Here is a 13,988-nt window from a genome sequence, read left to right as displayed (position 1 = left end):
ATTGCTCTATCGGTCATGCACTGTAACTTGACATCAAGTAAGGCTGAGACAGCGGTCACCAAATGTTTTTGGCCAATTTTGAGAAAAAATGTTGATAACTCAGAAAAAATGTGGGTATTTGTTGATTTTTGGGGTTATTTATTTACAACAATATCAAAAAGTAAAAGATAAAAACTATAACTATTGATTTCTAAATCTTGTTGAAAGTTGGGTCAGATTGATTAAGCCTTGTTTTTATTATCAGGCTTAAGACTGAGCAATAGTTGTACTAGTATTGTTGTGGCTTGTTTATTGTTGTCATAGCAACTGTCTTCCAAGATGGCTGTCAGTTAAAATAAAGAAAGTTGTAATCTATATTTTCAGTTTGTTTTCGTTAGCTTTTTAAAGGCACAATGTCGTTCTTATTATAAATAGTTTTTCGCCATTAATTCCCGTTTTTACTTTTATCAGTGGAAATGTGTCAGCATTTATTTTGTTTCAATATTTATTTTGTTTCAGTGTTTATTTTTTTAGTGTTTGTTGTTTTTTTAGTGTTTTGTTATTTTGTTTCCGTATTTATTTTGTTTCAGTGTTTATTTTCTTGGTATTGGCTAACTGTGGTGTGTGGATCTGGTTCTGTGTGGATCTGGTTCTGTGTGGATCTGGTTCTGTGTGGATCTGGTTCTGTGTGGATCTGGTTCTGTGTGGATCTGGTTCTGTGTGTTGTTCCAAACCCCCCAGGCTCCGTTCCCAACCCTCACCCTGTATCAGTGCTGACTGATTAAAGACCCTGATCTCTGCTGCTTCTTGAACGGCGTTCACATCGACGGCGCTGCCGCAGCCCATGGCTCTGGGCTGGCGAAAAATGCGCAAGTCCGTGTCGGTCGACGTTCTCGCGATTCTTCTCACGCCGTTGATCGCGCTGCAGCTTTTTATGGTGTCGATGCTAACTTTCAGCGTCGGAATGCCGGGTCCAGACCGACGGGCGCGCTTTGGCAGGCCCAGTTTAAATTTCTTCAGAAATTTTCTAGTTTTAGATTGTTGTTTAAAGACCGTTTGGTCCTGGCTGCTCTCTGACTGACCTTTAGCGTTAGCATCAGAGTCCGCTGCATCTGGAGACAACAGATTTATTTACTGCAAGTGAAATAACTACTTAAGCCATATATACCTAATTTTAACCAATTGGATCAATGTTCCAAAGTTGACATTTTACATCACAACGCTCTGCAAGCCAAGATAAAAACAGTTCCTCACGCAGCAAAAATAGAGGAAAGGATCAAGTGGAAGAGTGAATTCAGACAACATTCCAAGTTCATTTTTTTTTTTATTGACTTAAAAGTAAAGATAGAGACAGTGTAATGCAAAATACATAGAAAAAGAAATAAAATACTGAAATATGCGGGACAATCAATGTGCATTCTGCACTCCTTTGGCCACATAACACCTTTGACATTGTAGGTTTTATTTTGAAATGTTTATTAGGATGACAGACTGTCAGTGCTGTAATATGGCTTGAATTTAGTGAAACATTTGAGCACCTACAAGCAGAACATAAGTAGTGTCACAACTTGTAGCCTTGTCTACAAACATTTTATTGTTACTTTATTGAACCATTTCCTGTAAAAGTAGCAGCCAGTTACTTGATAAAGCAAATTAGTTTTTATTTTAACCACCAAACTATACCATTTGTAATTATGATTAAAGCAAATTCCACTATTTTGAAATTGCACATCAAAAAGAACTACAAGGACCATTAAAAAAACGGCAAAAGTATGACATCACTGTACAATAAAAATAATTTGCTCTGCTGACCCTTGCTTGAAACCAGTCAAGCATGTAAAATATTCTGTTTATACAATGGTCATTTTTTTTATTTGAGCACCGAACATCAGGAAAAGCCTGTACATTTACATCACTGTGAATCATTGCACAAACCAATGGAAATCTTAAATTTCTTATGGGCAGAATGTTCTGCATTTCACATTGTACAGCTCTTATGTTTGGATGAAAGATAACAGTTATGTTAAAAAATGTTTTCTGACACAAAGCTTCCTATCAACCTCTTACTTGGGGATATTATGCTTACATAAAGATGATTGGAGTAACTACTTTGTAACTGAGCTAAAAAAAGAGAAAAGAAACAAAGCTGGTGTAACGTTAAAAGTTGTTCTTCTCTCCGCACTGAAATTGTGCAAAACTTGAACTTGCTTTAATTGAAAGAAGCTGCACATCTGTTACAAATCACAACAATCATCACTGATTCAGTCAACAATAAAAGAATGCTAATACAGGTGCATCCTAATAAACTGAAGTAACATCAGTAAGTTGATGTTTTTTAGTAAGTCCACATAAAACACTGGTGTCAAACTCCAGTGCTCAAGAGCTGCTGTCCTGCAGGTTTTAGATGTGCCACAAGTATAAAACACTGGAATAAAATGCTCCTTGTGTAGATCAGTTCTCCAGAGCCTTAATGACCTAATTACTCCCTTCAGGTGTGGTGCAGCAGAAGCACATATAACAGTTGCAGGACAGAGAGTCGAGGACTGGAGTATGACACCCCTGCTCTGTGGGGTTCTGTCTGATAAGTTTGCTGTCCTTTGAGACACAGTCATACTACGGTCATGGTAATATTGGCAGTGTCAGCAGTTGTCAACTCTTTATCTACAGAACACTGTCTGCAGAAGGAGGCACAAGGCTCTAAAGGTTTCTGGTAGACGGTGCATTAACTTTAGGCTTGATGAGCCACGAGGAACCAACAGCAGATGAAACGGTTCTATAAATGATCACTGACTGTGAAAACAAATCTTACTGGACCTGAAGAATCTTTAGTCTTCGTCCAGTCTCTGGGCCCAAAATAAAAATTGACCTCACTTTCTATGTCTCTATTTCTAATATGACTTAATACAAGAAATGCAACAGTTTTAAGCCATAGGTGGGTGTGGTGGCTTTGGAAGCACTGGCTCTCTGCAGCCCAGTCAATTTCTTTCATGTGGCCAGTGTACCTTCTTTTTTTAACCACACTTTTTCTTTCCACTCAATTTTCCATGAATGCACTTAGACAAAGCACTTTGAACATTGGACTTTTTTAAAGCAATGCCTTTCTGAGTTTGTCAGTGAAATGTGCAGGACATAAGGTAATGAATTTACATAAAATATGAGCTTCCTCTGTTGATCTAAAATTAGAAACATTTAGATTTTTCTATGTTATTGAGATGCACCTGGATGGAAGTTTTTAAATTTACAAACAACATTAATACTTGGCAAAGATATATTTTAAAGAAAAATGTTAACCATACATGAAAGCTCAGATGAAATTAGTGAATGTCCCCACTACACTCATGAAATACTTAAGTTATTTAGGATCCTTTTTTTCCTGCTGCAGAATAGAAACTGGCAAGATATGAACACCTACTAAGCCTACAGCTGCATATACTTTGTAAGCACTGAAGCCTATACTTTGCATATATTTTGAGGCACTGCATCCTTAAAGGCATGGGTGCTAACACACCCGTAAATCAGGCACACCCTGTAACTCGGGCTAAATGCCGTCCCAGTTTTCAGCCTAAGTTATGGGAACATGATACAGAGGCTGTGATTGACACGTAGCCACGAAAGCAAGTATGACTAGATCTAGATACAAATAAAAATAAGTAAACATCATGAAACCTCCACAAAAAAAGTCTATTTTTGCTGGTTCGATTGGCTGGATATTTTTAAAGTATTTATTTAAAAAAATGTACCTATAAATAAAATAAGTTGTGAAGTGGCAGAAAGATTGCTTTTCTTTACATTTACACCATCGGTGTATTATTTTGTTCTCTTCTGGTTACATTTAAATGAATCATAAAACCTACGGCTTTTTGCTCAGGTAGTTCGAGGGGATCCAGCCCTCAACATCTTCTCCTACATTTTTACAGAACCACCAACCGCTGCTGTTTTTCTCCAGAACTTCAAACACGGTCCCCACCTTGAAGCTGGATGTTTGCTCGTCCCCTTCAAAGTCCGCCACAGCTAGATAAAGCTCATCCTTACTGGGCTCCTTGAGTAACGGTGGAAGCTTGTCCTTGGGTGGTCCGGACTTTTCGTGTTTCATCTGGGGTTTGGGAGGAATGGGAGCTTTATTCCCCTTGGGATCGTCTTTCTCTTTGCTTGAAGGTGGTTGAACAAATGCTTTGGGTTTTGGGGGAGGGGGCCTGCTGAGTTGTGGTGGTGGTCCAGGCTTGGGAGTCTCTTGCGGTTCTCTCAGAGAAGGAGGCTTGTTTTCGGTTGGGCTGGATGGATCGGTCTTCTTTGGAGGAGGAGGTCTTTTTGGAGCCATAACAGGAGGTCTCTGAGGAGGCTCCTTGTGTGGGGGCACTGCTGGTTTTGGAGGAGGGGATGATTTCTCCTGGCTAAGACCATTTATGTGTTTGGCAGGGAGTTTTGGCTCATCAAAGGACTTGCTGTTATTGAGCACAGGGATGTGGATGGGTGAAGAGCTGGGGGGTGAACTGCTTCCTGCTGCTGAAGAATCATTCTGATGGTTTCCCTCAGAAGACAGAGAGCCAACATCAGCAGCTTTTGATGGCCTCAACTTGCTCCTTAAGTTGGTGATGTCCACTTTGTTTTCTGTTGGTGGATCAGGTTTGGCAGCTGGAACGGGCTTCGGTCTGACCACCGGCTTACCCTTCATAAAGGCTGCAGGTCCTGCAGGCTCTGGTTTCTCTTCCCGGTTCTCTGCCTTCGGTTTTGGTGGCTGTTTGGGAACAGGTTTCAGATTAAACTTCTTCACCTCTTTAGCAGAAACTTTGTGGCCACACTCAAGACCCATTTCATTACGAAGAGGAAGAGCTTTGCTCTTATCTTCCTTTTTGATCTCTGGTGGCTTCTCTGGCTTGAAAGGGGCAGATTTGGGGGTAACAAGAGGCACGATGACTCCAGGTGCTGGTGGTTTTGGAGGCAACGGCTTGCAATGATCGGGTTTTGGCTTCTCCGCTGCCTCCAACTCAAAGCTTTTATTAATAGACTCCCGTCGAGGTGGCAGAGCTGGTTTCTCTTCTGCTGGAGGGGCAGCTGGGGCTGGAGGCAGAGGCCCAGCGAAGGCTGGAGTCGTCTTGTTGGCACTGGACTTCCAGTCTCTCAGCTTTGGGCGGGCAAAGGAGTCAGAGGCTGTGGTCGGCTCATCTGGTAAAGGCTTAGACCAGGTATCATCATCGGCACCACCATCCTCAAGCCTGAGTTTCTCCATCTCATTGGGTAATGGAGCAAGAAAATTGGGTCGCAGGGCATTACTAGTCTTCTTGTACTTGTCGATGAAAGTGGCTGGGGCCCAGCCTTCTTTCTCATCTATCTGGATGTACCACCAACCACTTGTATTCTTCTCAACTACCTATTAGGGAAGACGGTTAATAATTCAATAAAACTTTTAAAGTTTATAATATTGTAAATTATCTCAGAGAGGCTTTGGTCAGACCCACCTCAACTTTGACCCCTGCTTGGAAGCTAATCCCATCTGGAATTGTAGTCTGAAAGTCAGCTATGGTGTAATACTCTTCCTCGACCTTTGGTGGAACGGGTGGCTTAGGTAAGTTTGCACCACGTGGCTGTGGAATAGAAGAAACATACAAAAAGATTAGGCTGTTACACTTATGGATTCTATGAGTTTCTGACATCAAAACGTTAATCTTACAATGGTTAGATCTCTGCGTGGAGGAAGTCCGTGTCTTGATCCCACTTCTGTGAAGGGAAAAGATGTAGAATAAGGATATATGGATTTATGTAAGTGGCAACACAATTACACTATGCAAAACCACATTTGATTGAACAAAAAAACAAAATGTAACCTGTAAGGTGATCAACTATGTAGGGTATTTTTAACCTACTTACTAATTTTGTTGTTATCAGAGAAAATAGAGAGCCTGTTTTCCTTCTGGTTGTCTCTTGATGCATTGTTCTGCAGGTTCTGTTTGGAAACTCCTTCCAGGTCATTTGTACTGGCATGAGCTGCAGCACCTGCTGATTGCCTTTGGCTTTGAATATCAGACTTTTTCAGGTAGGAGGCCGGAGCCCAGCCCTCGCGGCCTTGGTACCTGGATTGGAGAACAGTATACATTCAGTGGCATTAAATGAGGAACATTTCTACTAAACTTAACAATTTGAGAATAAATCAGCAGTATACCATAAGCTTTGTTTATGTAAATTACATTAAGATATAAACTTTTGAATGAATTTTATTTTTAGTCAAGTACGCAATGCTAATCTTTGATTTTAGATCTTAAACATTCAATTGATGTTCCTGCAGTTTGTGTTTTCAACATAAACATAATGTTGTCAATTTATTTACAGAATTTTCTAAGGACCAGAGTGATTTCTACATTTCTGGATGTGAACATTAGTTAATGTTTATGTTGACTTGCAGGAATCAGACTCGTTTGATTACCTGATCTTCCACCAGCCTTCCAAGTTCTTCTGAATAACCTCGACTATCATGCCTCTTTCCAGGTCGATCTCATCCTGATCCCTGGCTGAGTATGGGTAAATCACAGAGTACTTTTCTTCTGTTGGAATAAAAGCACATAGTGTTACATGTAAGAACATAATTATTTTTCGTGGACTAAATATACAGTATCAAGAAATGGAAAGAAAAACACACACTTGCATAGCTGAGTAAAAGCAACAAGAGCTCTGATATTTCTCTTGCTGTGAAATTGGTAGACTTATTGCTAAATGCTTAAAACTTGACTTTAATTATGAAAAGACCAAAAGACCCTTTCTGATAAAACTGTTAAAATTTAAGTAAAGAATCTATTATCTCCAATCAATGTAATGAGGCAAGGCATGAGGAGCATCTCGAAAAGGACAAAAAAGAAAAACTTACAAATACACAACACGCAAAACAGACACAGATATTCCACAAAGACTAACTACACTACAGGACAAACTGAGGAACAGCAATCAATTTTACTTTAATTATAAAGTAATTGCTAATCTCCTAAAATTCAAGTTATCAGTAGTTCATACTATTGATTAATATAAGTACATTTTTAAAATAAGGATTCCAGTTATGAACCGTATGTCAGTTTTTAAAACATACAGAAATGAACAAACCAACATGCATTAATTTAATTTGCATGCCAGGATCACTCATGCAACACACATGCATCCACAAGAACATTCATGGTTGAGCAGGCAGAACAAACACACACACACACACACACACACACAAACATTCAGTTAAAAGGGGGAGGAGGAAGGGTTGAAAGAAAGGCGTGCGCTCCACCTTGCCCAAAGCCTGTGCTGAATAGATCCCCTAAAGTTCTGCGCCGACCCACGTGCCTTGGCAGTGACCAGAACCTCCGAGGCACTGACATCCCAGCACGGTAAGTGGGGCAAAATAGGAAGTAAGCATTACAAATGGTTTGTGATCTGGATGATGTTTACATTTTAACTATAAGTATCATCAGTTCTGAAAAATCTAGAGCAGTGTTTCTCAAACTTTTTCAGGCTGAGGACCACTTATCCCATTTAACAAACACTCATGGAGCACTTAATTTTAATTGCCCCCGCAATAACACAACATCTTAATATATACAATCTAAAATGAAAATATTAGTTTCTTAACTCTTTGTATTTGTTCTTCCTAATGTGAAGGGTGGCACCATTTTGTAAACATGACTGGCTACAATAAAACCACAAATAAGTCATTTTGAGTTATTTACAGATTCTGAAAGTATGGACCATCAGTTTTTAACCAGAAAGGTTCTTTACTACCAATGTTCTGTTCACCAATAACCTTTTAGGGTTATTTGTAATTTAGAACCATGACGAAAGAAAAATAGACTTGTGTTGCATTGTCAAAAACAAACATTTTCTTCCAGCCAGTAGATAGCCCAACATAAATCATTTTATTTTAGGTGTTTTAGATGCAGTTAGTCACCGTGGGGTGCAGTTATGTTCACGGTCTCGTCACCATCGTATCATAGGCCATAGGCCTAGATGTGCATGCCTGCAGCTTGCTATGCATTGTAAGTGTTCAAAAACAAAAGTTCTGCAACTCACCCTGAGAAACTTTCCACTGGTATCTTCAGACTTTATTTTTGAGTGACAATCCTTTGATAAGCTAACTGTAGTGTCGCACTTTGAGCTCACATCATGGCAAATAAATGGCTGCTTACATGCACATAGTGGTCTGCAAGTGGTCTGGGAAAACAGTTTGAGAAAGACTGATCTAGAGATTTTATTCATCTACTGACAAAACTCTTCATTGTATGCTTACAAATCTGGATTTTTATCCACCCGTAAAAGTGGCAATATTAGATTGTATGCCCCTGCTAATTTTTTTCTTCAAACCTTTTAAAAATGACAATTTCCACCAGACCTTAAATTCACTTTTTAAACTGAACAATTGCTTTTTGGTCATCAATGGGTGACAGCAGCTCCTGATAAGTAAAACATGCTCGTAATAGTCCAAAAAAAAAAATTCAGCATGTGGCTCCATTTGGAAATGATGCTGTTTAGCATTTAGGGCTGAGAGTAGAACATAAAATCAGCGTTCAGACATGAACTTTTATGCACCTTCTTCTCCTGGAATTGTGAAGTCATCAGGGTCATCCTGAGCCTCCAGGCAGGTGGCGGGAACCCAGCCCTGAGCATCTTCTGAGCTCACAAACCACCAGCCTAAATCAGCAGAAAACAAACACATTAACATGCAAATGCATTTCCTAAGACTAGGACTCCCAATTCAAAATGTTTACATTTAGCACTTTCTTTTCCACTTGTTACTAATGAGCAACAACCTAGCAACCTATGAGCAATCAGCAGACAACGATGCTAAATAAAACAATAGAGAATAGCACTTACCAGATTCATTTTTCTCAATGACTTCCACTGTCTGACCAACATGCAGACTGATTTCGGTGCTCTCTTGTTTCTCGTAGTCTGTTACTGCCACATACTGTTCGAGGAAGAGTGCGTCTGCAGAGGTGGGGTCTCCTATTGAAAGAGCAGAGAGTAACAGATTCATTTGATTTCTTCTCTTTGCTCCTTTTAAAACAGGATATACATGAAACTATAAAAACTATAAAAAAGCCTTCGCTCAAAATCTCCTCTTCTTCCCCAATCTGTATTAAAGTCAGCTAATATGCTATTAAAGAAAAGCCCTTTAACTTGTCAAGATAAGATTGCATCTTTGTGCTTTGGGGGTTTTGACATTTAAAGGTTTTTTCTGTCATTGACCAGTTGCTATATGCCCTTTTCAAAATGTCAGATTATAAATGCTTCACAAAAAAATTGCCAAAAATCATAAAAAGCCAAATATAACTGTCAGGTGACCAGGTCTCTTACTAGTGCAAAATCCTTCAGGTAAAATGAGCGAAGGCTTATCTATTGTATGGATATCTCTTTAGCATGAGATGGACAAAGTATGTGATTAGAAAGATACAGTGAACAAAATACTGAGCCAACAGTGGAGCAGAAGGAGGACGGTGTGATTGGAGACAGTTATTTTAATCATTTACGTGGATATGATGTCAGTGAAGACAACCAAACACACACAGGACCCACCACCAATGTTAGCAACAAATCAGCATCAGAAAAAATCAACTTCCACAAACAAGCATTGTAAACTGGGAACAAGTGACAACTTAGTTGACTGTAAATGTAATTCTAATAAATGTCATTTTCTCATTAAGTAATTAAAATAGAAACCAAATATTTATTTACAGCAGAACCGACAGCTGCTAACCTAGCTTAATATTGCAAACATATTTAATAATAATGTTTGAATAAAAAGTACAAAAGTAATAGCTTACAGTTTTTAATATTTTTTTTAACTTTCCAAATAAATTTTGGTGTATAAATGTTTACAGCAATAGTTGTTTATGAAGATTAGCTAAATAAAAAGCCTACTATTTCAAAAACGGACAATTTCAAAACTACTAAAATAATGTCCATTACACCATTTCTAACTGTTTAAAATCATTGTAATACGAAACCACAAAAAGTCAGGTGGAATTTTTTTCTGTCTGAGCAAAGAGTAGCAAAGCACAACATGCTTAAATAAAGGAATTCAGCTCATTTTGTTAAATTTTTGTGTAAATTACTGTGAGAAAGGTAGGTAACTACCTTCCTGTAGTTACCTAAACTGCCATCTGCATATTTACCAATTGAAGCATAGCAAAACTAAAATATTCGTCTGGCACATTCATAATACATCATAACCCATCACCAACATTCAAAACTGTCAAACAATAGTGATTTTTTTACAGTCTGTAACACAAAACAGGAAGACAATGGTTCTTTAAATCACCAAATACATGATTTATTTTTTTAGACACACAATGAACCCCAAGCCCTCAGCAGAGCCACATCCCACCTGCCCAGGCCTGGCAAGGAGAGGGGGAACACACCACTAGCAACCCACCGGGTTACACACACAGCACGGCAAAGCATGGCAGTGTGTTTACTACCTCGCTTTAGGAAAGTAGACGCTCTCTCCACAAACCCTGATGAAAAGGAAAATGAATGGAGAAGAAAACTGAAAAAAAATAACATGGATGCAACTTAAGAACAGTAAGTCACTGAGGGGATATAGAAAATGTGAAAAGGTAGAGAAAACAGCATTCAAGATGGTTTCTTTGATACAAGTGCTTTCAACTGCAAAAAAAAGTTTAGATAGAAAATTTCTTGATGGAAAAGTTGTTCCAAAGAAGACAAATATTCCTAAACCTATTATATGAATGAAACTGTCACTAGATGGCGCTAAAGTCCATTCTGTTTACCATTCATTTCCATAAACTATTTATATCCAAATACTATTTTACAATTACCTTTACTTTTATCTGCAATAAAAGTAAATTGTTTATTATTCAATAATGTAGGTTGATTTTTATTCCATACACTTAAAACATGTCAGACATGTAAGCAAATAACATAAAGGGGTCTTACCTGACTTCTTCTTTCCAATGGGCTCCCTGTTAAACAGAGACAATGTATTACTTAAAAAAGAAAATGAAATAACTTTACAAAAAATATTTAATATCAAATTCATATAATGTGTAATACCATTGCTTTAAATCGTTTTATATTAAAGCTATTGTAGAGTAAACTGAATCCTAACAATTCTATTTTTGATGAAGTCAACACACAGATATTTAACAACTAGACAGACAAATCAGTTACAAGAATATGTACTATACATAAAATAGTTACTAGATTTATCTCAACTTGATGCAGCAAACATTAGAGGATGTTTCCATCTACAAGTCAGACCAACATGTTTAAAGATACTCTTGAAAGACGAGCTCTAATATTTGGCTCGATGTTAAATTCAATACAGCATCTGCTGTGTCTGCTTTAGACATTAGCCAGATAAATAGGGCGTCACTCCGCAGCAGCACTCAGGAGTTGATTCAGGAACCAGACAAAAAGAAAAATCACTTCTGGCTTAGGTTTTACATTTCTCTCTTTGTCTACCTCTCCATCTTTCTTATCTAAATATTTCTCCTGTGCTTTATTGCCTTCCATCATTTCAACTTTCCACTTCTCATTCTTCATGTCTGCCTCTCTCACTCCATCATCTCCCATTATGGTTATTCCCAGGGATCACTCCTTACACATTTCCTTGCATTAATAAATAGTCAGTCAGTCAGTTTCTCTCTCTCACACACACACACACACAAAACATTGTTTGATCAGTAAAACTGCTAATTGTATTATCTGGGATCAGATAATACAATTTGATTCAATCTAAGACTTCCAATTGAAGTACTATAAAAAGAAACAAAAAGGCAGCCAAAAGAAGAAAAAAACACAGGAAACAGGTTATAATTATTATAGGAAATGTGTCCAGCATTTTCTCTTTTTTTAACTAAAGTGAGACTATTCTCATATATGAACTTGGCAGTCAGGAAATGCTTCCACAGAGCTGATCCAGGACTGAGTCAGGGTTAAGGACCAGTTCAGTTCCACCACTGAGGCTCAGGCTGCTCACAGGAAACAGCTGCTATCTTAACACAAACTCCTTGCAGAGTAAGACAAAATCATCATTTATGATAGATTTATTCTGCATTTTATGTATTTATTAATTTAGATGAGTATGAGTTGCAAAAAATCAAAAATACCACATTTTGTTTCTTAACCAAATGTATGTTACATACGACCAGGAACAATACAGAAATGTTTGTCTACTGAAATGTTTGTCTACGGTCTGCACAGTATAACTAACCTAATGCTCATGTACCTTTTCCTCCCACACTTCTTTCTTCCACTCAGTTTTACTTTAATTGTCTTGGTTACAACTACCTGGGAATATACAGCTATATTATAATATAACCTATGAATCCTTTTTGTGGAGGATGTAAATATATCCTTTAAATAATTTAATATGAGTAATGTGTTTTTATAAGAGTTGCATTTTCTGAATTTAATTACTTACTTTTTAAATTTAATCCTAATTTATTGGAAAAAATCTGTAAATAAGCTTCAACATTTTTACAATCACTCTAAACCATTTCTAATAAATCAATAAGTCCTTCTCTGCCTTTAGTCCTCCATAGTTTTAACTTTTTCTGCCGTAGTCTCACTTGTGTTACAACACTTCCTTTCCTCTTTAGATTTCTCCTTTTCTCAGTGATCTCTTCTGGCATTATAGCATCTACTTCCTCTTTCCAGCCAACTTCTCCTGTCCCTCTCCTCCCTCCTGCACTTAAGGAAAAAGTCTTGCATGTCATGTCTTACTAGAGTGGATTTATAGACCGTGATAAATCTTCGGCTGGCTACCGTGTCTGCATACCAGTCTTGTTGTCAGAAAGCCAGACAATAGGCTGCACTAACACAGGGCTATAATCCAATTTCAATTAAGACAAACCAAGGACCTTTCTATATTCGTCTTCCTCAAGTACACTCCCCATGTTTTCTTTCTCGCCTCCATAGAAATAGCTGGAGGTTTTGTATGAAGAGTGAGGCGGAACGTTTTTGGCAAACCCCTCAGAGAGAATGGGAGAAAAAAGAAAGAGACGTCTGAGGTGTCTGAAACACACCAATCAACAACCTGATAGCAGGTTTTTGATTCCTTCACATTCAGAACGTATGTGTGATTTAAATCAGAAAACTGGCAAGAACGTATTCCCTCTTCAAGTGGTCCTAAAAATGTCACTTCCATTACATTTATTTGCCTTCTGCTCAGTATATTTGAAGTGAAGTTATTCCTTCCATAAAAGAGAAAGAAGAAAGCAAACCTCAAAATGATTTCCACATTATAGACGGCAACACAGCAGGCTCATTTAACATTCATTCCCCACAGCAGCTTGTATTGATTGTCCTTGGTCAACAACCCCCAGCTGTTCACTCAGTGTCACTTCACAGCAGATCCAAAACATGAAATAAAAACTGTGCAGCTTTCTGTTTGTTTACATTAAACAATATATTTTCATAAGTTTTAAGAGGATAACATGGAGAAAAACAGCAGATGCCCATAGACCAGAACACAAATCAAGTGTTCTGGTGATCCATCATTCATGTCACTTCTGAAAACAAAAACTTTAAAAGGTTTATTGTTTATATTATGGAGAGAGCCTTTCCCAAATAAAATTAGGACTTCAAAAGACCAAGCGGCATGCTTTAAGTCAAAGTTTGTAATGAAATAAACACCCAAGTTGTGTGTATTCTGCTGTTGGACCTTTATAGCATACTGCACAGTTGATGTCATGCAGATAGTTTCTGTATAATAAAATTATGTGCCCGTTAGACCCATTTGTACCCCGCTATGTAACAGAATGATATTACGATCCTGCTGTTAAAGAGACCACTCTAAGCTAATCTACTTTAAACTCTAAGCTAGTTTAAAGTAGAGTAATCCAAATGTTAGGCAGAGAGAATCTGCCTATATTCTACAACCAAAACAACAAAGCAATTCAGTTCATTCCCTTCCACTCTGTTCATGGTTTTACTGCTAGTCCATCATCTATGTATATTGATGTATATCATAGTCACAAGAGTATTTGTCTGTTCCCTGCTTGCTGAGGAAACTTCAA

At 38.0% G+C, this 13,988-nt stretch overlaps 1 protein-coding gene across 4 annotated transcripts in view; it reads right to left on the bottom strand.

Moving 5' to 3' along the window:
• Positions 1-1,283: 1,283 nt before the first annotated feature.
• The window catches only part of sh3pxd2b (SH3 and PX domains 2B), a 35,155-nt gene continuing 22,450 nt past the window's right edge, over positions 1,284-13,988 (bottom strand). Inside the window, exons 6-15 of one of the 4 annotated variants that reach the window (XM_044140917.1) lie at positions 10,903-10,928; positions 10,425-10,460; positions 8,818-8,949; positions 8,533-8,634; positions 7,238-7,321; positions 6,398-6,515; positions 5,845-6,047; positions 5,648-5,694; positions 5,436-5,561; positions 1,284-5,347 (exon numbers count right to left, since the gene is read on the bottom strand). In XM_044140917.1, the coding sequence (XP_043996852.1) occupies positions 3,830-5,347; positions 5,436-5,561; positions 5,648-5,694; positions 5,845-6,047; positions 6,398-6,515; positions 7,238-7,321; positions 8,533-8,634; positions 8,818-8,949; positions 10,425-10,460; positions 10,903-10,928 (2,392 nt within the window). In that variant the 3' untranslated portion in view covers positions 1,284-3,829. The remainder of the gene's footprint in view (positions 5,348-5,435; positions 5,562-5,647; positions 5,695-5,844; positions 6,048-6,397; positions 6,516-7,237; positions 7,322-8,532; positions 8,635-8,817; positions 8,950-10,424; positions 10,461-10,902; positions 10,929-13,988) is intronic. The other 3 variants (XM_044140919.1, XM_044140918.1, XM_044140920.1) reach the window with 3 other exon arrangements.

This window comes from Gambusia affinis, linkage group LG15 (genome assembly GCF_019740435.1).
Source record: "Gambusia affinis linkage group LG15, SWU_Gaff_1.0, whole genome shotgun sequence".
NCBI lineage: Eukaryota > Metazoa > Chordata > Actinopteri > Cyprinodontiformes > Poeciliidae > Gambusia > Gambusia affinis.
This window is presented reverse-complemented; position numbering and strand designations above follow the sequence as displayed.